The sequence below is a fragment of the Marmota monax genome, unplaced genomic scaffold (genome assembly GCF_021218885.2).
Source record: "Marmota monax isolate L192 unplaced genomic scaffold, Marmota_monax_Labrador192_F-V1.1 WCK01_AAM20220418_F8-fsc00179, whole genome shotgun sequence".
Lineage (NCBI taxonomy): Eukaryota > Metazoa > Chordata > Mammalia > Rodentia > Sciuridae > Marmota > Marmota monax.
The window spans coordinates 567,387-594,341 of record NW_026695200.1 but is presented as its reverse complement, the minus strand read 5'-3'; the positions used below and the strand labels follow the sequence as shown (position 1 = coordinate 594,341).

Here is a 26,955-nt window from a genome sequence, read left to right as displayed (position 1 = left end):
AAGTCCAAGAGATCTTTACACCTGTAACCAAGGAATCATTGACTTTTGGCAGGTCTCACCCTCCACCTAGCTAGTTGGAGCTGGTCCTCCTCCCAACTTCTTTTGAATGAGGTTCTTTGCATTTCTTGGAAGAAACCTTGATGGTAGGTCCCAGGGAATCTCCATTGCAGAAGCCAAGGCGGGATTGCCTAACAATTTCCTATGCATTTTGTGAAAAATGTATCTCTATTACAAATGTCGCAAGACAAATGTCACAAATTCACCCATCAACTTTACCAAACCACAAACTTGCATCTATTTTGGGACCCGGACGGTTAGCTTTTGGGAATGGAAGTGTCTGGCGCCTGAGAGGCAGCCCTGGCTTCCTTGACCACGCCCCTCCCACTCCCCTGCAAGCTTGCCCGGCCCCGCCCTTAGCAGCTTCTGAGTACCAGTTGCATCTTCGAGATGCTGCTTCAAATTTAGATGCGCACGCTGAACCCTAGGAATTTGCATTTTAAATAAGCGCCGCACAGAATTCATATTTTCATCATCTTGGGGGGGGGGGGCAATGTCACTTCATAAAATACTCCCTACCATCTTTCTCCCTTCCGGTTCCCAGCCCCCGTGCCTGGCTGACCCCGGCCGGCTGAAGAACCCGGAACCGGCTGGTCGAGGCACCGCGGGGCGGGGCCTGCGGGGCTCGGCATTGCGCGTGTGCGCGCGTGGAGTCTGGCGTCACTCGGTCGCGCCCAGGTTCTCCTCGGCGGTGGCCCTCGGTCCCGGCCGCGGTGGGGCTGGAGGTCGTCCTGGGTAGGTTTATCTCAACGCTTCCATGGAGAAGGCGGCTTGCACGGCAGCAGCCCCGGATGCTCGCACTTACCCCTGGACGGCGACGGAGGCGGTGGCCGCGCGAGCGCTGGAGGGAGCGGCCTGTGTGGGGGTGTGAGCCAAGGTTCCGAGGGTCGGATTGCCGAGGGGAAGTCGCGCGGCCCGCGTGCCGCCTGGGGTGAGGTCGCTGCTCCTTCTTTTGAGGCACGCGCGAAGGGGCTGACTTGCGGGACAGCCTGCCGATCTCGGGTCGGGGGACAGCCCCACCGGGGCGACTTTCTTTTACGCGTGTTCTGAGATGGACGCGGCTCTCCTAGTAATCCGCAGTGAGGAAATCCGCCGCGCATCGGATTGCCATTCAATCCCACGGAAATCCGGCTCGTTGGCCTTGTCGGTGGCGCGTGTGCAATAAGTTCTTTCGAGTAGTTTTGTCTTGGTGAGTTTTAGAAAGTGGTTTCCGTTTTCTGTAACGCATTGAACGTGTCCTTTAATTTCCTAACTTTGACAAGATCCCTGAATCTAGTGTTTCATTTTATACAGTTGTGCAGAACTCAGTATATTTTGATATTGCGAGTGTGCTTCTTTAATTTCTTTGCTAGAATAGAATATCAAGTCATTTAATATAGTATTACAGCTTGATTTCCGGGTTCTAGAAATTGTTACACATTATGTGCTCAATTAGGATTTTTTTAGTAAGAGGAAATGTTAAAGTAGCGATCTTTTGTTTCAGTAAACTGTCAAAGCACTCTCTTATGTTTGTTTGAATAGGTTTGATGTTAGTTGCTGAGTCAAATGAGTAAGTATAGTGGCTAGTAATAAAATTTGAAAAGTGGTAACAGTCCTTTTGCCTACTTCTGTATTTTCTTCTTTTCAGGCTGGAACAGTAAAGTTAAAAACTTTAAATGGAAATAAAGGGTAGTATTTACAAGAAAATGAGAATGAATAAGTCATCCCTGGTTTTCAAAAGAGAGACCATATTAAACTTACATGTAAGTTAAAATTTTAACTTATGACTAATGTTGCTAAATTAGGGTTGGAGATTTAGGTTCTGGAGTATTTTTTTTAATTTGATCTTTTTAGTTATACATGACAGTAGAGTCAGTTTTTACATATTTTGCAAACATGGAGTATAGCTTATTCTAATCAGGATCCCAATCTTGTGGTTGTACATGATGTGGAGTTTCACTTTGATATATTTGTATGTGTACATAGGAAAATTATGTCAGATTCATTCCACTGTCTTTCCTATTCTTATCCCCCTCCCTTTTCTTCCCCTTTGTCTAATCCACTGAACTTCTGTTATTCCCCACCTCCCTTCTTGTGTATTAGCATCCACATATCAGAGAGAACATTCCACCTTTGTTTTTTTTGTTTTGTTTTTTTGGAAATTGGCCTATTTCACTTAGCATAATAATCTTCAGATCCATCCATTCACTGGCAAATGTCACACTCATTTTTCTTTATGGCTGAGTAATATTCCATTGTGTATATATACCACATTTTCTTTATCCATTCAGCTGTTGAAGGGCACCTCAGTTGGTTTCATAGTTTAGCTTTTGTGAATTAAGCTGCAATAAACATTGATGTGACTGTGTCACTATGGTATACTGATTTTGACTCCTTAACTCCTTTGAATATACACCAAGAAATGCTATAACCGGGTCAGATGGTGGATCCATTCCTAATTTTCTGAGGAATCTCCATAGTGCTTTCCAGGATGGTGTACCAATTTGCAGTCCCACCAGCAATGTATGAGTGTATCCTTTTCCCCACTTCCTTGCCAACATTTATTGTTTCTTGTATTCTTTTTCTTCTTCTTCTTCTTTTTTTTTTTTTTTTGTAGTTATAGATGGACAGAATGCCTTTATTTTGTTTGTTTATTTTTATGTGGTGCTGAGGATCGAACCCAGTGCCTCACACATGGTAGGCAAGCACTCTACCACTGAGACGCAACCCCAGACCCCTGTTTCTTGTATTCTTCTTTTTTTTTTTTTAATATTTATTTATTTTTTAGTTACAGGTGGACACAATGTCTTTATTTTACTTTATGTGGTGCTGAGCCAGTGCCTCATGCAAGCTAGGCGAGTGCTCTACTGCTGAGCCACAACCCCAGCCCTCTTGTATTCTTGATAATTGCTGTTCTGGCTGGAGTGAGGTAAAATCTCAGTGTAGTTTTAATTTGCATTTCTTTAATTGCTAGAGATGTTGGAACATTTTTTCATGTGTCTGTTGCCCATTTGTGTATCTTCTTTTGAGAAGTGTCTGTTTAGTTCCTTTGCCCATTTATTGATTGGGTCATCTGTTTTTTTTTTGTTGTTGTTTGTTTGTTTGTTTGTTTGTTTTGGTTTAAAGCTTTTTGAGTTCTTTGTATATACTGGAAATTAATGCCTTATCTGAGGGTGTGGGTGACAAAGATTTTTCTGCCATTCTGTAGGCACTCTCTTCATGCTTTTATTGTTTCCTTTGCTGTGAACAAGCTTTTAGTTTGATACCATCCCATTTGTTGATTTTTGATTTTACTTGTACTTTAGGAGTCTTGTTGAGGAAATTGGTTCCTAAGGGGACATGCTGGAGTGTTGTGCCTATATTTTCTTTTAGTAGGCAGAGGGTTTCTGGTCAATGTCTAGGTCTTTTTTTTTTTTTTTGGTGGGGAAAAACAATTTTATTTATTTATTTAATTAATTTTAATTTGTTACATATGACAACAGAATGTATTACAATTCATATTACACATAGAGCACAATTTTCCATATCTCTGGTTGTACACAAAGTAGAGTCACATCCTTTGTGTCTTCATACATGTACTTAGGGTAATGATGACCATCACATTCTACTGGCTTTCCTACCCCTATGCCCCTCCCTTCCCCTCCTTCCCCTTTTCCCTTTTGCCCTGTCTAGAGTTCATTTGATCCTCCCCATCATATCCCCCCCACCACCCCACTCCCGCCAGCATCCTTAAATTCAAGAAATCATTTGGCATTTGGTTTTTGGGGATTGGCTAATTTCACTTAGCATTATATTCTCCATCTCCATTTATTTACCTGCAAGTGCCATTATTTTATTCTCTTTTAATGTTGAATAATATTCCATTGTGTGTATATACCACATTTTCTTTATCCATTTATCTACTGAAGGGAAAGCCTAGGTCTTTAATCAACTTTGAGTCGAATTTTGTACAGGGTGAGAGATGGGATTAAATTTCTTTCTGCTACATATGGATTTCCAGTTTTCCCAGCACCATTTGTTGAAGAGGGTATCTATTCTCCAGTGTATATTTTTGGTGCCTTTGTCCAGTATTAGATATGTGGGTTTGTCTGTGTCTTCTGTTCCATTGGTCTTTATGCCTGTGTTGGTGCCAAACCATGCTGTTTTTGTTACCGTAGCTCTATAGTATCGTGTAAGGTTTGGTGTTGTGATGCCTCCTGCTTCACTTTTCTTGCTAAAGATTGCTTTGGGGGCTGGAGTTGTGGCTCAGTGGTACAGCACTTGCCTAGTGTGAGGCACTGGGTTCGATTCTCAGCACCACATATGAATAAATGAATAAAATAAAGGTCCATCGACAACTGAATATATGTGTGTGTGTGTGTGCGTGTATGTGTGTGTATATATGTGTGTGTGTGTATATATATTTATTTTAAAAAAGATTGCTTTGGCTATTCTGGGCCTCCTGTTTTTCAAAATGAATTTCATGACGGCTTTTTCTATTTCTGTGAAGAACATCATTGGAATTTTAATAAGAATTGTATTAAGTCTGTATAGTGCTTTTGGTAGTATGGCCATTTTGACTATTAATTCTGCCTATCCAAGAATATGGGAGATCTTTCCATCTTCTGAGGTCTTTTTTAGTTTCTCTCTTTAGTGTTCTGTAGTTTTCATTGCAGAGGTCTTTCACCTCTTTTGTTAGATTGAATCCCAAATATTTCATTTTATTTTTTTGAGGCTGTTGTGAATGGGATAGTTTTCCTAATTTCTTTTAGCTGACTTATCACTGTTATATAGAATGTAATTGATTTATGGGTGTTAATTTTATATCCTGCTGGTGGAGTTTTTTTTTTGCCTTCTAAATATAGGATCATATTACTAGCGTATAGGGATAGTTTAAGCTTCTCTTTTCCTTTTCGTATCCCTGCAATTTTCTTTTGCCTAATTGCTCTGGATAGAGTTTCAAGGGTATATTGAATAGATGAGCTGAAAGAGCATCCCTGTGTTGTTCCAGTTTTTAGAGGGAATGCTTTTAGTTTTTCTCCATTTAGAGTGATGTTGGCCTTGGATTTAACATATATGGCTTTTACAATGTTGAGGTATGTTTCTACTATCCCTAGTTTTTCTAGTGTTTTGAATACAAATGGACGCTATATTTTGTCAAATGCTTTTCTGTATCTATTAAGGTAATGTGATTCTTGTTTTTAAGTTTATTGATATGGTGAATTATATTTATTGATTTCCGTATGTTGAACCAACCTTGTGTCCGTGGGGTGAAACCCATTTACTCATGGTGCACTACATTTTTAATGTGTTTTTGTATGCAAATTACCAGAATTTTATTAAGAATTTTTGCATATATGTTCATAGAGAAATTTTTCTGGAGTTTTCTTTCCTTGATGTGTCTTTGTCTGGTTTGGGGATCAGGGTGCTACTAGCTTCATAGAATGAGTTTGGAAGGGTTCCCTCCTTTTCTATTTTGTGGAATAATTTGAGGAAGATTGGTGTTAGTTTTTTGAAGGTCTGGTAGAACTCGGCCGAGAATCCATCAGGCCCTGCGCTTTTCTTTGTTGGTAGGCTTTTGATGGCATCTTCAATTTCATGAGTTGAAATTGATAGGTTTAAATTTTCTATGCCCTCCTGGTTTAATTTGGGTAAGTCATGTGTCTCAAAATCAAATTTGTTGATGTCTTTAAGGTTTTCTAATTTAATGGAATATAAATTTTCAGAATAGTTTCTGATTATCCTTAGTATTTTATTAGTGTCTGTGGTGATACTTACTTTCTCATTATAAATTTTAATAATTTGGGTTCTTTTTTTTCCCTCTTCGGTTAATTAGGCTAAGGATTTAGCGATTTTATTTATTTTTTCAAAGAGGTTCTGGAGCATTTGTAAGTATGGATTTTAAAATAATTAACCAAATGAGAGGTTTGGAAAAATTAAAGCTAATTTTAGATAGCCATGAAAACCAAGCAGAAGTAAAGAGTAAGAACTCAAAAGTTTTAAGATAATACAGGCATCCAGGTGTAAAAGTAGAGTCATCTACTATTTCTGTGTAGTCCTCTGCATGTGATCATATCTTTGAAATATTGGATTTCTTCAGCTGTAAGGTGGAGGATAATGAAACCCTCTTCCAATTATTGTGTAGAAGGGAAATGATATATGTAAATTATTGGAACAGAGCCTAGGAAGATACTAGGAAGTGAGTGATAGCATTATTGTTAGGGAGAAATAATAATAAAAAATTTCATTTGTTTTCAGTATATTTCTGTTGTAAAAAATGATTCATTCATACTTAAACATATGATTTAAATATTACATTTTTCCACATGTTAATTTGCTTTATTATGGTAACCATTTTATTATCTCAGTGTATTGCATAACATATTGTAAACCTCAAATATATCCAATAAAATTTATTAAAGGTTTTTTTTTGTTTTGTTTTGTTTTTAAGTATTGGGGATCAAATCCAGGGCCTCACGCATGATAGGCAAGTACTCTACAACTGAACTACATCCATAGTGCTCTCCCTTCTTTTTATTTTGAGACAGGGTCTCACTAAATTGCCCATGCTGGCCTTGAACTTGTGATCCTGCCTTAACCTCCCAAGTAACTGGGATTGCAAGTGTATGCCATCATGCCTGGCTAAAATAAATAAATAAATGTGTATATGTGTGTGTATACATATATATGTATATGCACATGTATATATATATACATGTGTATATGCATATACACACACACACACACATTTTTAAGCCCTTATTTAACAAGCCAAGGAAAAAAGACTTTTTTGTATTGAAAACTAAGAGCATCTTTCAGACTATAGCATGCTCAGCCTTAAAAATTTTGGTATATCTAATTGTATTGGTTTTATGTAAATTAACTTGAATGAGAACAGTTTGTATGAAGTTCTGTAAAAATAAGTTGTGATTTGGTAAAATAAGTGGATTACAGATCTGTTCGATATCTTTTGGATTTTTATATAGCCATTAGGGGGGCCCGCACATGATCTGACACCCCTCTGCTCTGATATCTAACACCTAACTTTGCTCACTCAGGGTCAACTACAAATGACCTTTCTTTTCCTGGAGAACTGCACACTTGTTCATATCTCAGAGCCTCTGCACTTTTCTTCTTGCTGCTGTGTTCTTTTCCTATGTCTTTAAAGTCTTCACTCAACACCTTCTCCAGAAGGCGTCCTCCTCCTCCTGCAACTCCCAAGTGCCCTTAATCTGCTTTATTTTTCACTATCACATTTGCCACTTTCCGGTGTCCTTATTTATTTTATTTGTTCCATCCTACCTCTAACAGAAGGTAAATTCCATTAAGATAAACTTTATTATCTGTTTTATTCACTGCTATGCTCCTATTGCTAGAATATTGTATGTACTCAGTACATCTTTGATGGTTGAGTAAATGAGATAGGTAAGATAAATTTGATGAAACTAACTGTAAGTAAATGGAAAGGAGAAAAATGCCTGTGAGCTAAAGGTGTTGGAGGAGACTGTAGCACAGCTTGAAGTTTGGCCTGTTCTTAGTAAAAAGCCAGGCAGGGGAGGAGGAGGGAGCCATGGCCTGTCATGGGAATGGAGTATATATAGAGTTCTGGTGTTTGTAGACAGTGGTGACCCCCATGTGATGGACATCAGATTCTGTGTTGGGAAATGAAGTAGGCCAGAGAGAGGCAGTCTGGCTATGAGGATTCTCTAAAGCCCCACATGTATGATTAACACACCTGGTCTTTTTTTTTTTTTAAGAGAGAGAATTTTTTTAATGTTTATTTTTTTAGTTTTCGGTGGACACAACATCTTTGTTTGTTTGTGGTGCTCAGGATCGAACCCTGGCCACATCCCCAGCCCCAACACACCTGGTCCTTAAAGGGCTTCTGCTTTATGTGTTTGAAATTTTCCTAGTCCACAGATAAAGATAAAAAGGAAAGAGAAGGGCTGAGATTGTGGCTCAGTGGTAGAGCATTTGCCTCGTACATATGGGTCACTGGGTCCAATCCTCAGCACCACATAAAAATAAATAAATAAAATAAAGGTATTGTGTCCACCTACAACTAAGAAAAATATTTTTTAAAAAATGGAAAGAGAAGAATATATTTGAAATAGCATTATGAAACTTGGTTAAATATTGTGAATAAAATTCATATATAAGCCATGGTAAAGTTAGGAACAATTAACTTGCATTAATAAAATGAATAAGATTTTATTATATGCATTATTTTAATCACCTCTTCACTTTGTAGGTTGGGAAGGGATTCTCTCCCCACAACACCGACACTGGGCACATGAGATGAACAGCAGTTTCTTAGTCACATGTTCTCCTGCCCTGGGGAGAAAGACACTGTACACCATACAAAATTATGGGAGGGGTTGTGGCTCAGTGCTAAAGTGCTCACCTAGCGTGGATGAGGCACTGGATTCGATCCTCAGTACCACATAAAAATGAATAAATAAAATAAAGGTATCGTGTCCAAATACAACTAAAAAATATTTAACAACAACAACAAAAAAAAACTCATGGGAGTTGTTCACAACAGAATGAAGAACCAAGAGCTGTGGGAGGCAATCTTTGTGATAATGAGTACTTTTTGGTTCCTGAATCGGATGTAATTGCTTACTTTAATGATTCCTTAGACTGCCAGGGCAGTGAAACCCACTACATAGGGATGAGTAGGACAGTGCCTGGGTGCCATGAAAATGAGAGTTGTTTGGCTTCACGATCTTATTAATAGGAGCAGAGTGGGGAGGGAAATTTGTAGTGAGGCCATTGAAAGTTTTTCTAGTTTTACCAGATATTGGGTCAGCACATAATATTGGTCTTAATTGTAGACCTTATACCACATGTATATAGCTTGCATTCAATGAAAGTTAACATTTTTAGTAAATATTACAAAAATAGTTGTACATTTGGCATTTAAAAGTCAGGTTTATCTGGGCATGGTGGCATACACCTGTAGTCCCAGGTACTTAGGAGGCTGAGGCAGGAGGATCAGGAGTATCACAAGTTCAAAGCCAGCCTAGGCAATCTAGCAATACCCTGGTCAAAAAGAGCTGGATGAGGGCTAGGGATATAGCTCAGTGATAGTATTATAGAAACAAATAAAAAGGACTGGGTATGTAGCTCCGTGGTAAAGCTCCTGTGTATTCAATTCCCAGTACAGCGGGTAAAAAAAAATAAGGTCAGATTCATGTTAGTAAAGTCCAAATTTGGATTTGTAAGGCTGTTGTTACTTGGAGATAAGGACTATAAAATAGAACTGAATTATTTCTGGATATCATCTTTGCAGATAACAAAGTTCCATTTTATTGATTCTGGAATATTCAGACTATATGTTTGATTTGTTCTGTTTAGACTTTCAAAAATGTGACTTGTGAGCCACAGAACTTTAAAAACTGTAGTGAGAAACACAACTGTGAAGTAGTCACTTCTCAGTAGAACTTGCATAATAATAATTTTAAAAAGAGCATTGCTTCATGAAGGTGATGGTTAAAGGAGAATGATGATTTATACATCAGATGATTTTTTGGTTGTTGGTGTTTGGACCTGAACCAAGGGCCTCTCACATGCTAAACAAGCTTTCTACCACTGAGCTACACTCCCAGCCCCTACATCAGATAATCTTCAGGGATGTTAATTAAAGTTAGGTGACCCATGCTCATTGAACGGATGTGCCTGCCAAGAGGGTTGATGTGTTTGGGTGGCTAGGTTTTTTAACTATGATTTCCCCAGACATTATGACCATTATCTTTTCACTTTCACTTGTATCTAGAACTATTACTTCCTGGCTGACTTTGATAATTTTTTTTTTTTTTTTTTACAGTTTTCAAATTTGTAGGCTCTAAAGCATTGTTTACATTTTAGGATGCTTATCTAAATGATGCAGTGGTTTTCTTTGTATTAGTGGCCATTTCAAAATAGGCAGCTTTACTTTTTAGGGCCAATTATAAATCATTCCATTCATCTATATTTACCTAGAAAACATATATTAAGACCTATTTTGAAACAGAGACACACAGGCTTAAAAGGTAAGTAATGTGCAGGAGCCCAAGAACTTACAGTCTGCCAAGGGAAAGTAGCTTATAAACACAGGAGTTAAAACTGTGTAAGCACACACTTTATTATTTTTTGTAATGACCTCATATTGTATAGAAATGATTGTCCCTAATCATTTGTTCTCACCTTGTTCTCAAGTTTTCCCCTGCATCCTCTGTCCTTATTTTTCTATCTCAGTAACTGATTATTACTGTCAGCAGGGATCTCCTAACTAGCATTAAGGTAAGTGGTAGCTTGAGATGACCCATGTGACACATAAAGAGGGCGATGCCTTAGATTGTTCAATTTCTTTCTTTTCTTCTACACATCTGTTAAGGTTTGACTCATCTAAGGTTACAGACCCATCTAGAGGAAGGATGGAGTCTTCAAATTCCCTACTTATGATTTTGTCCTAGTTTCATCTTGCCTTAAAAGCAGCACAAGGAGGACTAGGGATATTTGTCCAAATCCCTTGGGAGAAAGATTAATTTTGAAAGGACTTCAAATAGCCATAAGCTATATATTATGTGACTGATACTTAGAAAACTCAGCACCTGTCTGATTTGAGTTTCTTCTTTCCATATTTCAGTATTATCTTGTCCTAGATTGTGGGGCAGCCTTGTTTTGGCAACTTGTTAGTGGTTTCTGTCTTGGGGTCCCTATAGCTCTTCAGCACTGAAGGATGTGTTTAAAAACTTACATGTGGAAGTGTTTAGACATATACAAAAGTAGAAAGAATAATAAAGTGAACTCCCAGCTTTAACTGTGATCTCTGTTTTCTTTTGCAGGGCTAGGGATTGAACCCAGGTCCTCTCACATACTAGGGAAGTGCTCTGCTGATGAGCTACATCCCCATCCCCTTGTGATCCCTGTGTTCTGAGACAAGTTTTTGTTTTTCAAAAAGCATGATGTAAATTTTTATACTTACTGCAGAAAGCCTGTTTGTGTATAATTTAGCCATTTCAGTAGCACAAAGAAATGAGAACTTGTTCAGGCTCACAGGTCTGAGTCACCTGGGATATTCTGTTCAGTGAGTTTCCCTCAATTGTGATTAGTGGTCTCCCTGAGGAATGTTGATGTGGTAATGGCAGTGTATAAATGAGCAAGCAGAAGTATGAGGGACCACTTTAAGTCTATACTCAAAACTGGCACTCTCAGCCAGGCATGATGGCACACACCTGTAATCCCAGCAGCTCAGGAGGCTGAGACAGGAGAATCGTGAGTTCAAAGCCAGCCTCAGCAATGGTGAGGTGTTAAGCAACTCTAAATAAAATGTCTAAATAAAATACAAAATAGGGCTGGAGATGTGGCTCAGTGGTCGAGTGCCCCTGAGTTCAATTCCTGGTACTAAAAAAAAAAAACCAAAAAACCAAAAAACTGGCATTCTGCCATTGAAACTTGCCTTGCAATGACGAGGCTTGGTCAAGTCTCAGGTAGTGGGGTGAGGAAAAATATACTCATTGATGTGTACAAGAATCAGTGGACTTCGACTGGCAAATCAAAACAGTGGTGTGACAATGATATCTTGGAGTGATATCAACTCAGTTTGGTAGTATTTGTTATTAATTTAGTATTCCTTACTTAATTGCCTCTTGTCTGTTTCCCTATTGAAGACTAAAAGCTATCTTTGGATATGTGTGTGTGTGGTTCTGGGGATCAAAGTCAGGGACTCACACAAAGTAGGCAAGCACTTTCACTAAGCAACATTCCCTGCCACAAGAAGCTATCACTATTTTATCCACAGTGCTTAGCATAACATTTAGCACATACAGTGTAAATCTAATGAACACTGTTTAAGTGAACAGAGAAAGTAATTGAGGGATGAGTGGGTTTGGAAATTGAGTTGTTTTGATTAAAGGCCAGAATGTCATAACTTGAAGGCTTGTTAGTAAGGATCCTGACTGAACTGCGGATTGGTTTTGGGACTCAGTAGTTAAATTGTGGGATTAAAAAATCCCAAAATATGCTAGAAAGATAGACTTGCAATGATAACCAGTCACAAACCTTGTTGCTAAGTGGTGTGTTTTCTTTGCTTTGGACACTTTAGTCAGCAGAATTCATGAGTTGGCTCATGTGGAAAAAAATTGTGTAGCCTGTACTTCCCATCAGATCTTGTAGATTGAGCTTCTGGTAACATGGTCATGTTCTCTAAAATTCAATACTACCAAACCTTGTACACAAGTATACATTTTTATTGGAATTGTCATTCTCTGCTAACAAATAATGTGAACTTGGTCTTCTCTCAGCATATCCTCAGATAGGTTAAATAAATAAATTATAATGTTTATATCTATATATATTACTAAGAAGAAAATATATACATGAGAAAAATTGGAATTTCTCCATATAAATTATTCAATAAGGACACATTTGTGAAATTGATAAATATACTAATAAGCTAGATTTGTGTATGGTTATGTCTGAGTTTTATTCTGTAGAATTTTTTTTTCTCATTAGGAGAGTTTGTTGCTGTGGGTTAGCTATGATGAGAAACATTTTCTTATAAAAATATAGAATGAGAGTTTATAAAGTCAATTAAAACTTGGTTTTATGTCACAATCCAATTTTTGGCCATAGTTGGAAGAAGCAATTATTAGATTGGTATTAAATTAAATTTTTTTTAATCTATAACAGTAATAAAATTTTCTTCCTTTTTGAGAAGAGAAATTAAATAAATTTAAATTGTGAACTGTCATGATCATTCTGTGGACATCTCATTTCATTTTGTATTGTTTAGATGTGAAGACTGCATCCCCCTGCCTTCAGTGCCAGCAGTTTCTCTGTTCTGTAATCAATGTGATTCACAGGAGCTTCTTAAGTGACAAACGAAATGAGCCCAGGGCGTGGAAAATATGATTTCTACATTGGTTTGGGATTGGCTATGACCTCCAGCATTTTCATAGGAGGGAGTTTCATTTTGAAAAAAAAAGGCCTTCTGCGACTTGCCAGAAAAGGATCCATGAGAGCAGGTATGTTGCACCATATATGATTTGAAATGTAGTGTGTACTTACTTACATACTCAGGTTTTTTGACTATGGAAGAACACATATTCTTTCATGAATAGAGTCAAACCTTTCAACTGTTTAAGACTTCTGAATGATTATAGACAATTAAATATCAATTTTGTAATAAGAAAACAGAAAGATGTCAAATCAATTAACTTCCCACACTTGCTGTTGTTAGCAAAGGGAAGAGGGACCAATGCCAAATTAGCACCCAGATTTTTATTAAATTTTTGAATACAGAGCAGGAAATAGGAGTCATGAATAGAAACAGAGTCTTAGTGAAAGCCCATCATTCTTTCTCTACTTCTAGACCTCTTTGGACCTCATGAGTAGACATGCTTTGGCAGTAAAAATTATTACTTTCTCTCTTTCCTGTGCCATCTTGGGCAAAGTAAGAAATAGTAACATCTACTGTTTGTTTCCCAGTCCCTCATCCTTGATCCTAAGGCACACTCTTTCATTATCCATAAAGAATATGTTTATAAAGAATTCATTCACCTTGGCTTAAGTATGGATTGTGTTCTGACATTGTTAGTTTGGTGAAGAGTAAAGCCAAGGATAAAGCAGTAAGTGCATCTGGGCAGCCCCATACTATGATCAGTTCTTAGTCTTTATAGGAAGGACTAGAGTCTCCTGCTAAGTGGAGTGCAGATACATTTATTTAAAGTACTTATAGTCGAGAAATGAGATATTTTGTTTTGTGGTGCTGGGGATTATTCCATGATCTTACACATGCTTGACAAATACTGAGTTACACCTCCCACCCCTTTTTTTTTTCATTGAATGCTTTTGCTTTTATATTATGTCTTTATTGGTATATTATAATTATGTGTAATAGTGGGATTCATCATGCCATATTCATATATACGTATAACGTAATTTTATCAATCTTATTATCCTTCTCTTTTCCTTCCACCTCTTTCCCCCTAATCCCTTTGCTCTACTCTACTGATCTCCATTCAATTATTAGTATAAATATTTTATTTAGTGTGTTATAACAAGTCTGTTTATTATTATAGTTGTCATAGTTTATTTAAGAGTGTGATCATTGGAGCTGGGATGGTGGTGCAGTGGTAGAGTGCTCGCCTAGCATGTGTGAGGCACTGGGTTCGATTCTCAGCACCACGTATAAATAACTAAAATAAAGGTCCATTGACAACTTAAAAAAAAAATTAAAAGAAGAGTGTGATCATCTTCCAAAGAAGTAAAATATTTCTTCATTCACAGGTCAAGGTGGCCATGCATATCTTAAAGAATGGTTGTGGTGGGCTGGACTACTGTCAAGTATGTATAGAGAACATTTCAAGAAAATGTTATAACTATGTGTTAAAATATTTGCACATACTATTACAGTGTTTTTACTAGCAAATTTTAAAATTTAAATCTTGTTTTAATGAATAAAATTCAAAATATGTAAGTCTGTAAAAGTTACTCAGCAGGTAATAGTTTATTTAATTTGAATATTAAGACCTTTTTTACTCATCTGATTAGAACATGTTTGAGACCCCTGTACTTTTTTTTTTTTAATTCTGCTAAATTTAAGAAGATAATTTTGTGGTGGGGGTTATAGTTTAGTCATAGAGCACTTGCCTAGTCTTCTCAAGGCCGTGGGTTAGATTCCCCAGCACTGGAAAAAAAGAAGGTAATTTTAAAAGTGAAAATTCATAGGAAAATCTAATTTTCAGTTCTGCCTTCATTGGTTCTTATTCCAAATTAAAAAGGAGGCATTTTTATTTGATAAGACTGTCCGTGCTTATTTGTTGACTATCTTTAAAAAGGTTTGTAGAGAAAAATTGTTCTTAATACTGAGTCTTGATTATATAACAATTAGTAATTGATTGTCTCCTGTATGTCTGACATTTTTCTAGGTGCTGGAGATATAACAGCACCAGAAGATATAACACCATCCTGTCCTTATCCTTTCTTATCTTTCTTTTTTTTTTTTTTGTACTGGGGATTGAACTCAGTGGCATTCAACCACTAAGCCACATCCCCCGCCCTATTTTGTATTTTGTTTAGAGACTGTCTCACTGAGTTGCCTAGCACCTCGCTTTTGCTGAGATGGCTTTGAACTCATAATCCTCCTGCCTTAGCCTTGAGAATTGCTGGGATTACAGGCGTATAAAGTAATTAAAACATTAAAAATAAAATGTTTGCTGGGGACTGTGACACACACCGGTCATTTTAACATTTTTTTGTGAGACTCAGGGGCAAAATTGCTCAAGACCAGGAGTTCAGGGCCAGCCTAGGCAACATAATGAGACCCATCTCTTTATTTATTTATTTAAATTTTTTAGTTGTAGATAGACACAACAACTTAATTTTGATCATTTATTTTTTTATGTGGAGCTGAGGATTGAACCCAGTGCCTCACACATGCAAGGCAAACACTTGCCACTGAGCCACAACCCCAGCCCCCCATTTCTTTAAGTTAAATTTAATTAAAGGGAGGAACACAAGAGATTGAGAATTTAGCAAAAGCAACAGAAACCTGACCCACAGACTCTCCAGATATGGGAAGTATCTTGACTATAAAACAACTTTGTTTACTACACTGGCATATAGTGATATTACAGATTGGCAAAAGAACCGAAAAGAAATTTTAGAATTAAAAAATGCAGTAAAGAAAACTGAATTGGGCTGGGGATGTGGCTCAATCGGTAGCACGCTTGCCTGGCATGCGTGCGGCCCGGGTTCGATTCTCAGTACCACATACAAACAAAGATGTTGTGTTCGCCGAAAACTAAAAAAAATAAATAAATATTAAAAAATTCAAAAAAATATATTTAAAAAAAAAGAAAAGAAAACTGAATTGCTTAATAAGATATGGTTAGGTATGGATGAAAAGAGACTTAGTGAACTGGTGGTAGTTTAGAAAAAATTAAAATGTAGCAAGCAGAGACCAAAAAATGGAAAATATAAATCCAAGGATTATGGAACTTAGAGGATTCAATGACTAATTGAATAGGATCAAAGAGAATGGAGAAGAGGCAATGCTTGAACAGAAAAATGAGACTTTTCCAAAACTGACCAAATTTATTAAACTGCAGATAAAAGAAGCACAACAAGACCTACACAGAATTTGTGAAAAGAAAATTTACTACCTAAACACTTGCTAGTAAAAGTGATGAAAACCAAAGGCACAGTGTTTTAAAAGCTGTCAGGAAAAAAATATCATTGTACCCTCAAAGGAATAATAAATTGAAAGCAGAATTTTAACAACATTGAAAATAGAAAACAATTGGAAATAGAGCTTCAGAATTCTGACAAAATACTGGTAATTCTGACAAAATAATTCCCTATTCAGTGAAAATATACTTCAAGAATAAAACTCAACAGACATAATTTGGAAAAAAACAAAACTGATCATTTGAAAGGATATACAGTTAGCAGAAAGAGATTGATCCAAACGGAAGTTCACAGATACAGAAAGAGTGAGGAATGTGTGAGTATGGTCTGCCTGAATGTTGATGAATAAAAATAATAAAGCTAAATATTAAACTTGACAGGTTTATGATACCTGTTGTATCATATGGTATTCAGTTAAATAAAAACAAGTGTATGACTTTCACAAGTGTAGGAAGACAAGAATTAGAAAGAAAGGCATTTGTAAACTGTTGATATTTGCAGATTACATGCTTGTGGGTATAAAACTTTCAAAGAATATATAAGTAATTTTTTAAGATTTAGTAAGGTTGAATATTTCACTGTATATTAGCAGTCATTAGAAAATGAAATGTTAAAATAGTAATATCTGCATATAATTTAAAATATAGTTACTTATAAACCTAAGATGGGAAAGACCCCCATTGAGAAAACCAAAACATTACTGAGAAAATGAAGTTCCAAATAGGAGATACCATCCTCGTGATTCATCATGTAAAATTTTCATATTTCTTCATACTGCCATATTTCTTCAACTGCACAGGTTGAATATTATCCCATTCAAAACCATAGGTTGATTTTGATATATGAAAAGATGATGTTTATATAGAAATTTGAAAGTCCCAAATGGGCAAAGACATTCTGTAAGAAATGTTTCTTTCTTTGTTGGTTAAGACTTGTTGTAGAGTTATACTAATCAAGTTAGTATAGTATTGCATCAAGGTAGATGTATAAACTAATAGAATAAAATACAGAACCCTGAAACAGACCCTCAGTCAGTATATGACAAAGGTGTCATTAATGTAGAGAAATGCATTCCTATAACAATCCACATGGAAAAGAAGATACTCAATTCCTGTTGCATTCTGCATACACTTAACTTTAGGTGGTCTGTAGGCCTAAATGTGAAAGGTATGATGTTGAACTTAGAACAGTATTTTTTTAACTAGTTGTATAAATTACTGATTACAAAGGAAAAATATTTTAAGATTTGACATTGAAATTAGAACTTTCGACAGTATTAACCAGGTATGATGGTATACATATAATCCCAGTACTCCAGAGGCTGAGGCTAGAGGATTACAAGTTTGAGGCCAGCTTGGACAATTTAGAAAAATCCTGTTAAAAATAAGATAAATTAAAAGGATTGGGGATGTAGCTCAGTGGTAGAGCATTTGTCTAGTAAATGTATGGGGCCCTGGGTCTTGCAAATAAAAAGAAGAAGAAGGAATATCCCCGATACTGCAAATAAAACAGAAAACTTAATTTGATCAAAAGAGTTTACTATGAGAATGAAAAGCAGATGGAGAGTTTGAAAAAAGTAATTGGAATGTGTTTAACAAGCAAGATTTATGCCCAAAACACATAAATAAATAATAAGAGAAAGAAAATAATCTAGTAGACAAATAAGGGACAAATCTGAACACTACTTCACAAAAAGATGTCACATGGCCAATAAATGAGAATGGGAAATGCAGATTGGAAGCATAATAGAATAATTCTGTATCCCAAATGGATTAGCAAATTTTTTTTTTAATTTTTTTTTTTTAATTTTTTATTGTTGGCAGCAAATTTTTTAAGTCTGACAATACCAAGTATAGGGAAGAGTGGAACAGAAAGCTTTTATACATTAGTAGGTAAAAATTGGTATAACCATTTCAGAAAACAGTTATGAGGGATCCTTATGAAGTCATGCCCTTCCTCTGCTTAGGATTCCCCAGTGCCTTTTCCACTTACATATCATAGAATCTGGAGTGGACTCAGCAAGGTCCTATCTTTTTTGGCTCTATTGGAGCCACCCTGGCTTCTTTGGTGTTCAGACGTGCCAGACATCTTCAGTCAGGTTTTAGTACTTTACATTATCCCTCCCTGAAATGTTTTACTCCCAGATAAATCCCTCACTTCATTTTAGGATGTTCAAGTTTCCTTTTCAGAGTCGCCTCCTGATATCATGATATAAATTAGGACATGTTTGTCACTAGCTTCTTCTACTCTTTACCCTTGCTTTGTTTTCTCCATAGCACTTTTAAGTACTTGGGCAGAGGGTGAGTCGCAGTTTATGTGTGTACAGGGTCTTGAACCAAGGGGTGCCCTACCACTAAGCTACATCCTCAGCCCTTTTTATTTTTATTTTGAGAATAGGGTCTTGCTGTGCTGCCACTGGCCTGAAACTCCTGATCCTTCTCCCTCAGCCTCAGTAGTTGGGATTACAGGCATGAGCTACAGCACCAGGCTCTTACTTTTAACTCTGACACATGTATTTTGTGTGTCTTCCCTAACTAAATTTGGAAGTGTTACGAGAGTAGTGCCATTGTTTTTCTCCCTACTGTATTTCCTGTCCTAGAACAGGACCTGGCATATGTAGGAGTTATGTTTTTAAATGGAGAAGCCAGTGAGAAAGACTCGGAAGTACCTTCATATCAGTGTTAGTTCTTTTCATTGATTTGTGGTTTTGTCCTAGGATATAAATGTTTAAATTATTATATTAATATACCTTCATAATAAATATAAACTAGCTTTTTCTTTTTCTTTTTAAAAATTTTTTAGTTGTTGGATAGACCTTTATTTTATCTATTTATTTTTGTGTGGTGCTGAGGATCAAACCCAGTGCCTCACACATGCTAGGCAAGTGCTCTACCACTGAACCACAACCCCAGCCCACTAGCTTTTTCAATTAAAATTATAGATTTGTGTTCTTTCTAATTCACTTGGGCACTAGATATTTACAACTTAGAGAATCATAATCTTTATTACCAAAGGGGACAAAATATGGAAGTTATTGAATACAGTTGAAATAATATAGATTTTGCATAAAGTGAAAGCATTTCCAAATTTAATACATACATTCCTTTCTGAAAGTTTTTTATTTTTTTTAAATTGTCTCTCTTTAAGTGGGGGCAGGCGAGGTGGCCAACTTCGCTGCATATGCCTTTGCACCAGCCACGCTAGTGACTCCACTGGGAGCTCTCAGCGTCCTCGTAAGGTAAGGACACAACCTTTCACATATGCCAACAATAGTCAGTATTTTGGTCTGTATTCAGTGCTGTCTAATTACATGTATTCAGCATAACTTAAATTTCAGTAGACTAGAGGACTTATTTTTGTACTGTGTAGTAATTTGCTCTTCAAAAGTTATCCTCTGCATAGGCAAGTTGTTAATTTACTGGGGGAAGATGATTTTGTATTCAGAGCCAATACTAGTTCTTTGATTTCAATTTTTGAAAATTTGCATTTGTCCCAACATTTAAGTGTATGTATACTTTGGTAGATCATGGTTGCTGATGAATAGATTTCTACACCTAGTACAGAAAGCCAGGGTGAGGTTCCATGCCTTTGAAGACTGGCCTGAGGTGCTTGTTTTGCCGGACCAGTCCAAGGCTTGTTCTGTTTCTGTTTTAATGATTATTCCAAACAACTAAGCTCATTTTGAGGTCTGAGTTTTGGTTAGGATTTGGAAAGTTGACTGATTATAGTTAGGTATTATTTTTCTTCTTTGTTTTTAAGAAGCTGTATGTAAAATAAAGTTATGATATAAGCCTTTACCCTTAACTTTCCTTACATTACACCGTTATTTTATTTATTGGTTTATACTATATTTTCTTTTTAGGTATGGATAAACCTGTGGTGTTAAAACATAATTTATAAACAAATTAATAATTAAATGACCCCAAATCCCTTGTTTCTTTTGCTTTTAACTCCACATTTCTAAATAACAGGATAATTAGTAGGCAAATTATATGAAGTTAAATGAGCACATAAGTGGAACACATGAATTTTTAGGGATAAATTAAAGTTGAGCAGTTTTTAATGGTTTGGATAGAGTCTTAATTAGAACTTAAGGTGTACAAACTATAGCTCTTTTATTGTACATTTCTTATGGACTTTTTCCTGTAGAAAGATGATAAATACCATCTTAGTGTATGATGTATATACAATCTTATGGTATATATACAATCATATACTTTTTTTTTTTTTTTTTTTTACTTTGGCTAAAGACCAGATACTTCATAAGCTCTCAGTGTTCTAGTGTGGGTTCAGTAATTTTAAATTATAAGTTTGTTGATATTTAAAAATGAGAAAAATAGCTGATATTTGAAAGTTCTCATCATTCTTTTCTCCCAATTTTAGTGCCATTCTTTCTTCATACTTTCTAAATGAAAGACTTAATCTTCATGGGAAAATTGGATGTTTGCTAAGCATTCTAGGATCTACAGTTATGGTCATCCATGCTCCAAAGGAAGAGGAGATTGAGACATTAAATGAAATGTCACACAAGTTAGGTGATCCAGGTAAGAATAAAAGAAAAGCCTTTATTCTTACTTTACTTTTGTAAAGTAAAATAAAAATATCCCCACTAACTACTAAAGAATATTTTAACTGCTGAGCTCCATCGCCAGCCCTTTTATATTTTATTTTGAAACAGGGGTTTTGTTTTTGTTTGTTTTGGTTTTTAGTACTAGGGATTGAACCATGGGTGCTTAACCACTGAGCCACATCCCCAACTCTTGTGTGTGTGTTACAACAAAGCAGTTTATTTGTGATCAGTATTTGAGACTATATGTCCTTCACAAATTCAATTTTATATAATCTGATACTTTCTTAAAACTTAAACTTTGAACTTCTAGACTTTTATTTCCTTAGAACAGAAGGGCTGGTATAAATTATTTTCCAGAAATGAGGTACCATTTCACAGAATTGGTTTCTCTTTTTTTGTTGTTTTGCAAGATTTTTGTTTGTTTGTTTTGATGGTGCTGGGGATTGAACCCAGCATGTGAGGCAAGCACTCTACCAACTGAGCTATATCTCCAGCCCCTGTTTCCAAGTTTTAAAGAACTAAATTTGTATTTGTTAAAATCAGAAAAAGTAGGAAGGATGATCTTTACAAATAATTTTGATTAAATATGTGTTCAAAGAAAGCAAGATAAAAAGTCTTTAATATTCTGTATTAGACTATATTGATGTTCAATAGGAATGAGCTTTTGTCATTTGCTTTGAATGAGTAGTGGGGAATGGGATATGTTGGGAATTTCATAACAGATAACAGAATCATTCTCTTGGGCAAACCATAGGCAGGGGCAGCTGTTCTGTAACCATATGGTGTTCCATAGCCTGGAGCTATTTGGCCAGGAGCTGCTATAGCCCCAACAAAAGCTCCCCTTGTCAGAGTTCCTCTTCCTCTGCCCCTAACTGCCTGGAATGCTGCAGACACACCTGTATTCATGACACCCTTTGCCTGAGGAATAACCTTCTTTTTCTTATTATTTGCCACATTGGGTCCAGAAAACAGCTTCTCCAGGGCAGCTAAGGCTGCATTTGCCCTGGCCATGGATTATTTGGACCTGCGCCTCTGAATTTCTGTCCATCTACTTTTACCTCCATTACACAGCGCTTGTCATGGTTTCCGCCAGTTTCTGAGATGAGTTCATACTTGAGACCTCTTCTTTTTTCAATGAGCTCCATTACAGGATTTTTGCCACTTGCTGTTAGGGTAGGGCCCTGAGTTCTTACCTCTAAGGTACTGGTGGCTTCAGTTAGAATTTCCAGTGTTATTGCTTGAATTTGAAGACACTGTTTCATTTTTGCTTTCATTATCTGATTTTTCATTAGGACTCATACATTCAATATCTGCATCAAAGCCTGTTGGAGATCCCATTCATTGCCTGTAATACATTCACTGCTACGTGAAGTTTTGCTGTTTTCTTGGAAGGTCCCGAGATGTGCTATCCACATCTACAGACATTGTAAAGATGGCAGGGCCAGACTGAGACAGGAATCCCAGGCCTGATCTGTTTTAGCTTCATTAGTGCATTTATAAGGTCTATTACTTTACTATCCAGGATTTTCCTTAGGTTTTGTTTCATCTTCTTATTAGGATCTTTTCTTCTTGGGGTGGGGGAGGGCACTAGACCACTGAGCCACATCCTCAGCCCTATTTTGTATTTTATTTAGAGACAGGGTCTCACTGAGTTGTTTAGCACCTTGCCATTGCTAAGGCTGGCTTTGAACTCACAATCCTCCTGCCTCAGCCTCCCAAGCCAGGTGAGCCTAGTCTATTTTGGCAACTTTTGATTAAATGCTGAACATAAGATATAAGAGAAAATGTGAATATTCTGAGTGTTGTTTTCCTTCTTCAGAGAGAACTTAAATTCCCTTTGGCAGAAACATAAAAGTCCAGCAGACCACTTTCACCCTGGTGTTGTTGTAAGCTTCATTAGGTCTGGTATTCCGTTTGCCTTTTTTTCTTCATATCACTCTGGCTTTCAGCTGGTAGCTTGGGCTCCTTCACTTAGGAAGTTGTGAGCTCCTGTGTCCACTCAGTACCACAAGACTGCTGATATCCCAGTTCAGCCTCACATCCTCCTTTTAGGCTTTTTTTTTTCCGCTTCTCTGACCTTGGCTGTGTAGCTTGTGTGCCTGCAAATGCTGTTAAGGGAATAGCACACAGAAATTTGGGGTCACTACTTGGTAGTTTCCTCTTTTCTGGAGCTTGGCCTATTAAATCCTAGCTGCTTAGCCAACTCCAAATTCCAACATGTGTCTATCTAGTTCACTGAAACTTCCTTAAGTTTCCTTTGCTGAGTGGGCAGTTCCCCAGGGGAAAAAGCAGTGGTGAGTGTTGAGCAGTCCCCCCCACCTTTTTTTTTTTGAATTTTGGTACCTTAAGTTATGGCTGCTTCGATTGTTCTCAAGTATTGTTTATTTTGGTTTTTTTTTGTTGTTGTTGTTTTGGTTTCATGATTTTCCATCATTTGAAGTTGCTTTAGAGTACAAGATTAGTCTGATATTTCAGTATTGCCTCTCAGGATATTAAAAAAGATTTTTGTAGTTGTAGATGGACACAATACTTTATTTTTTATTTACTTATCTTTATGTGATGCTGAGGATCAAACCCAGGGCCTCACACTGAACTACAGGCCCAGCCCCCCACCTTTTTTTCTTTCTTAATGAAGAGTTATTTATTTTGAAGTTTTCCTCTGTCTAGTGGAAGAAATAAAGGCTTTGCTTTTTTCTGTTGTTTTGGCCTCTTGGTCTTTGACTGCCTTCTTTTATTTAAAATTCAGGCTGGTCAGATCTCCAAAAGTGCCCCTGACTGGCCACAGACATTCAGTGTTGAACAGAGGTTAACACCCAGATGCACCCCTTACCTTAGCCCCTTATTTTAGCATGATGTTCACATGCTCAGCTGGAACTGGTTAGGAGTCCTCTATTGCATATAGTGGATGGGAGGGACAAAGAGTCACTCAGACATGCAGAACTTGGCAGGGACCAGAAGTCACATTGCTTCTTGAATGGACTTCCAGCCAGACCTCTAGTTCAAATTTGTCTTCATTCCTTCATGGGGACTTTACTTTGTGAGTGTTCTGTGTTTCTGAGTCATTTTCACATCTGATTACTGATATATGATTCACCTATCTTGGGTCAATTATGAGTTATCCTCTGCTTTGTTAAAATATTGTTGCCATTTTTCTGTATTTGTTTCTTTAAAAACCTTTTATTAGTGGAGTTTGAGGAAGCAGAGTGCCTTTCCTTATCTTAAAATGCAGATGATCATTAAGTACAAATTGCCAGGAGCAACACCTGGCCACAGTGCTAAACGGTTTTTGGCTATTTTCCTGCTAGCTTCAGTTCTCCAAATTCTGCCAGAAACCCTGCCATATTTTTCAAATTCTCTTAATGGCATGCTGTTTATCCTTGCACTTGTTCCTAAATATTAGAAAAAAAATTACTCTTTTTTAGGGAAAACTTGATTCATAACTCCCATTTTTGGCATCTATACATTGTTGAACATTCAAGGGCACCTTGTGATTTCTCTACTAGTTTCTGTCCCTGTACTGATCACCCTTGTCCTACTTTTTTGTGTGAGTTAGAGCACTTAAGTAGGCATAAGAAACTACTTGAAAATATTATTGGTATTAAAATTTGTAAACATAAAGCATACTTTAACCTTCCAATGTGTACATGTAATGAAATCTTTGTGGGTATTCTTTTGCTAGAGCAACAAAATAAATTTGAATTTTATTTTTGTGTTATACCTTCTTATCTTACTGCATTGTTTTGTTTGGAGTCTCTAAATGTTTAAGGACAGTGTTTGACTAAATTCTTGACCAAGTATCTTTTCTTTGCCTCCTCCAGGTTTTGTGGTATTTGCAACAATTGTGGTCATTGTGTCTTTGATATTAATCTTTGTGGTGGGACCTCGCCACGGACAGACAAATATTCTTGTGTACATAACAATCTGCTCCGTGATTGGAGCGTTTTCAGTGTCCTGTGCAAAGGGCTTGGGCATCACCATCAAAGAACTGTTAGCTGGAAAGCCTGTGCTGCGGCATCCCCTGGCCTGGATTCTGCTGCTGAGCCTCGTCATCTGTGTGAGCACACAGATCAATTACCTAAACCGGGCCCTGGACATATTCAACACTTCCCTTGTAACACCAATATATTACGTTTTCTTTACAACCTCAGTTTTAACTTGTTCAGCTATTCTTTTTAAGGAGTGGCAAGATATGCCTGCTGATGATATCATTGGGACTCTGAGTGGCTTCTTTACAATCATTGTGGGGATATTCTTGTTGCATGCCTTTAAAGATGTCAGCTTTAGTATAGCAAGTCTGCCTGTGTCTTTTCGAAAAGATGATAAAGCAATGAATGGCAATCTCCCTACTATGTATGAAGTGCTTAATAATAATGAAGAAAGCTTAACCTGTGGAATTGAACAACACACTGGTGAGAATATCTCACGGAGAAATGGAAATCTGACAGGTTTTTAAGATGTGATTTAAAGGTTAATCCATAATTATCACTATAAGTGATTTTGAATATCAGAATCTGTCTGAAAAAGCATTGTCCTCAAATAATGTTCTCTAAAGACAATCTTTTTTAAGTTTTCACTAATTTGGACCAAGAAGTTACTTTTCTTATATTTAAACAATGGTAGCTCACTAAAAATGGCCTCAGTATGTGGCCAATTTCTATTAACATTGTATAATTGTAGAGGTATTTTACATTTTGATTCTTTCTTCAAAATCTAAATGCACTAATGACAAGTTTGAAGTCTATAAAAATGCTTTATTTTTTCATTATTGATGAAAGTCTGAAATGTACATTTGTCATTCCCACTCCCATCAATCCCTGATCATGTAAGGCTTTTTGATTGTAAACAAGAACAAAACTATCCCAATACATTATCCTCTGATTTATCTTACCTATAAAAGTGGCTCCTGTTTGGATGAATTATTTTGATGTTGAAATGTTAAAGGGAATCCTAAGTTACTAAATGAAGGAAACTCACAGACCAAAAAAAAAAATAGTAGGAATCATGCCAAGGAAATATTTCTTAGGCTATGATTTGTCACCACAGATGTGGTTTACTGTGTGCATTTGATGGTATTCTTAGAACCCTATTAAACCAGCACATCGTGCATCCGCTGGGCTGGGCTGTGCTTTGTACCTTGGCTGGATTTATTCTTCGGTTACTTGAATTCCATGGGAACCTTTATGACCATTTTATATCAGCTCTTGTACTTTTCAGTCTATTTTCATAATAAGTTAATTGTTATTTAGACCTTTTAATAAGTGGGAAATAAAATCAGAAGAAAAGAGTGATTTCTTAAATTTAGCTCATAATAAAGAGACAAGTTGAAACAAAGTTCTAAGTCCAAATGCTTGGAACGGACTTGAAATATTTGTAAAATACAGTCTTTATACCAAGTATTTTGCTTTGCTTAAGGGTTTACTTGGATCATTAATTAAATGTTTTGATTGTTTAAGGAAATGGTTACAAACACATGCAAAAATATATAGGAAAGTATAATGAACTCCATCCAGACCTAGAACCTCTATTCATTCAAGTCATTGGCCTTTTTTTAAAAAAAAAAAGCATTGACAGTTCCATTCCTCTGGGTGTTCCCCCAGTCCTCACTTGTGGCAGGAAGAGCAGAAGCTTCTGTCTGAAGTTACACATTGGCTAGTCATGGTGAGGCACCACTCAGTCCTGCAGTCTTATGTGGAGGCTGTGCTGTCATGCCATGCAGTTTTTGTTGACCTCATCAGGGTAGAGTTGACAGTCTCCAATTTTGTGAAATGTCCTTTTTCCAGCTTTCTTTTATTATTGGCGCTCTAAGGAGCTGTTAGAAATTCTTGACTGCAACCTTCCATGTATTATATTTGTGGTGCGAGGGTTGAAACCCAGCTGAAACTTGAAGCTCCTAGATTTGGATTTTTCCTAGCCCCATAATGCAAATTTTTTGAAACAGGGTCTCACTATGTTGCCCAGGCCGGCTCCTACAATCAAGTGGTTCCACCTGAGCCTCCTGAGTAGCTGGGACTACAGATATGTGCCATTGTATCCAGTTCTTAACCATTTTTATCTATTTCTATAATTCTAGTAGTAGGTCAGATTCTGATCAAAACTTTCATTTGAAAGATCACCAACTACAGGACCAACTCCATCTACATGAGGCAGTTCACCCAGCTGTTGGGAATAACAGCTGAAGTGGTTAGGGACAGGAT

General features: G+C 36.9%; 1 protein-coding gene across 5 annotated transcripts; it reads left to right on the top strand.

The window, feature by feature from the left end:
• Positions 1–687: 687 nt before the first annotated feature.
• On the top strand, positions 688–26,049 carry Nipa2 (NIPA magnesium transporter 2). Of its 5 annotated transcripts, none has more exons than XM_046428787.2 (7): positions 701–988; positions 1,685–1,799; positions 12,794–13,025; positions 14,290–14,346; positions 19,339–19,429; positions 20,575–20,735; positions 24,580–26,049. In XM_046428787.2, exons 3-7 carry the CDS (start codon positions 12,887–12,889, stop codon positions 25,212–25,214), a joined length of 1,083 nt encoding a protein of 360 aa, XP_046284743.1. In that variant the 5' UTR covers positions 701–988; positions 1,685–1,799; positions 12,794–12,886; the 3' UTR covers positions 25,215–26,049. The 5 variants fall into 5 exon arrangements, with proteins under 5 accessions (XP_046284746.1, XP_046284743.1, XP_046284742.1 ...); XM_046428786.2 differs by having other exon boundaries at positions 701–1,246; XM_046428788.2 differs by having other exon boundaries at positions 712–792.
• Positions 26,050–26,955: the final 906 nt, after the last annotated feature.

What these genes read in the sequence shown, in the direction of transcription:
- Nipa2 (XM_046428790.2), top strand. Translation starts at nt 12,887, where the DNA reads ATGAGCCCAGGGCGTGGAAAATATGATTTCTACATTGGTTTGGGATTG. An exon ending in AAAAGGATCCATGAGAGCAG is followed by an intron (nt 13,026 to 14,289) that starts GTATGTTGCACC and finishes CTTCATTCACAG; the next exon opens with GTCAAGGTGGCCATGCATAT. An exon ending in GTGGGCTGGACTACTGTCAA is followed by an intron (nt 14,347 to 19,338) that starts GTATGTATAGAG and finishes TCTCTCTTTAAG; the next exon opens with TGGGGGCAGGCGAGGTGGCC.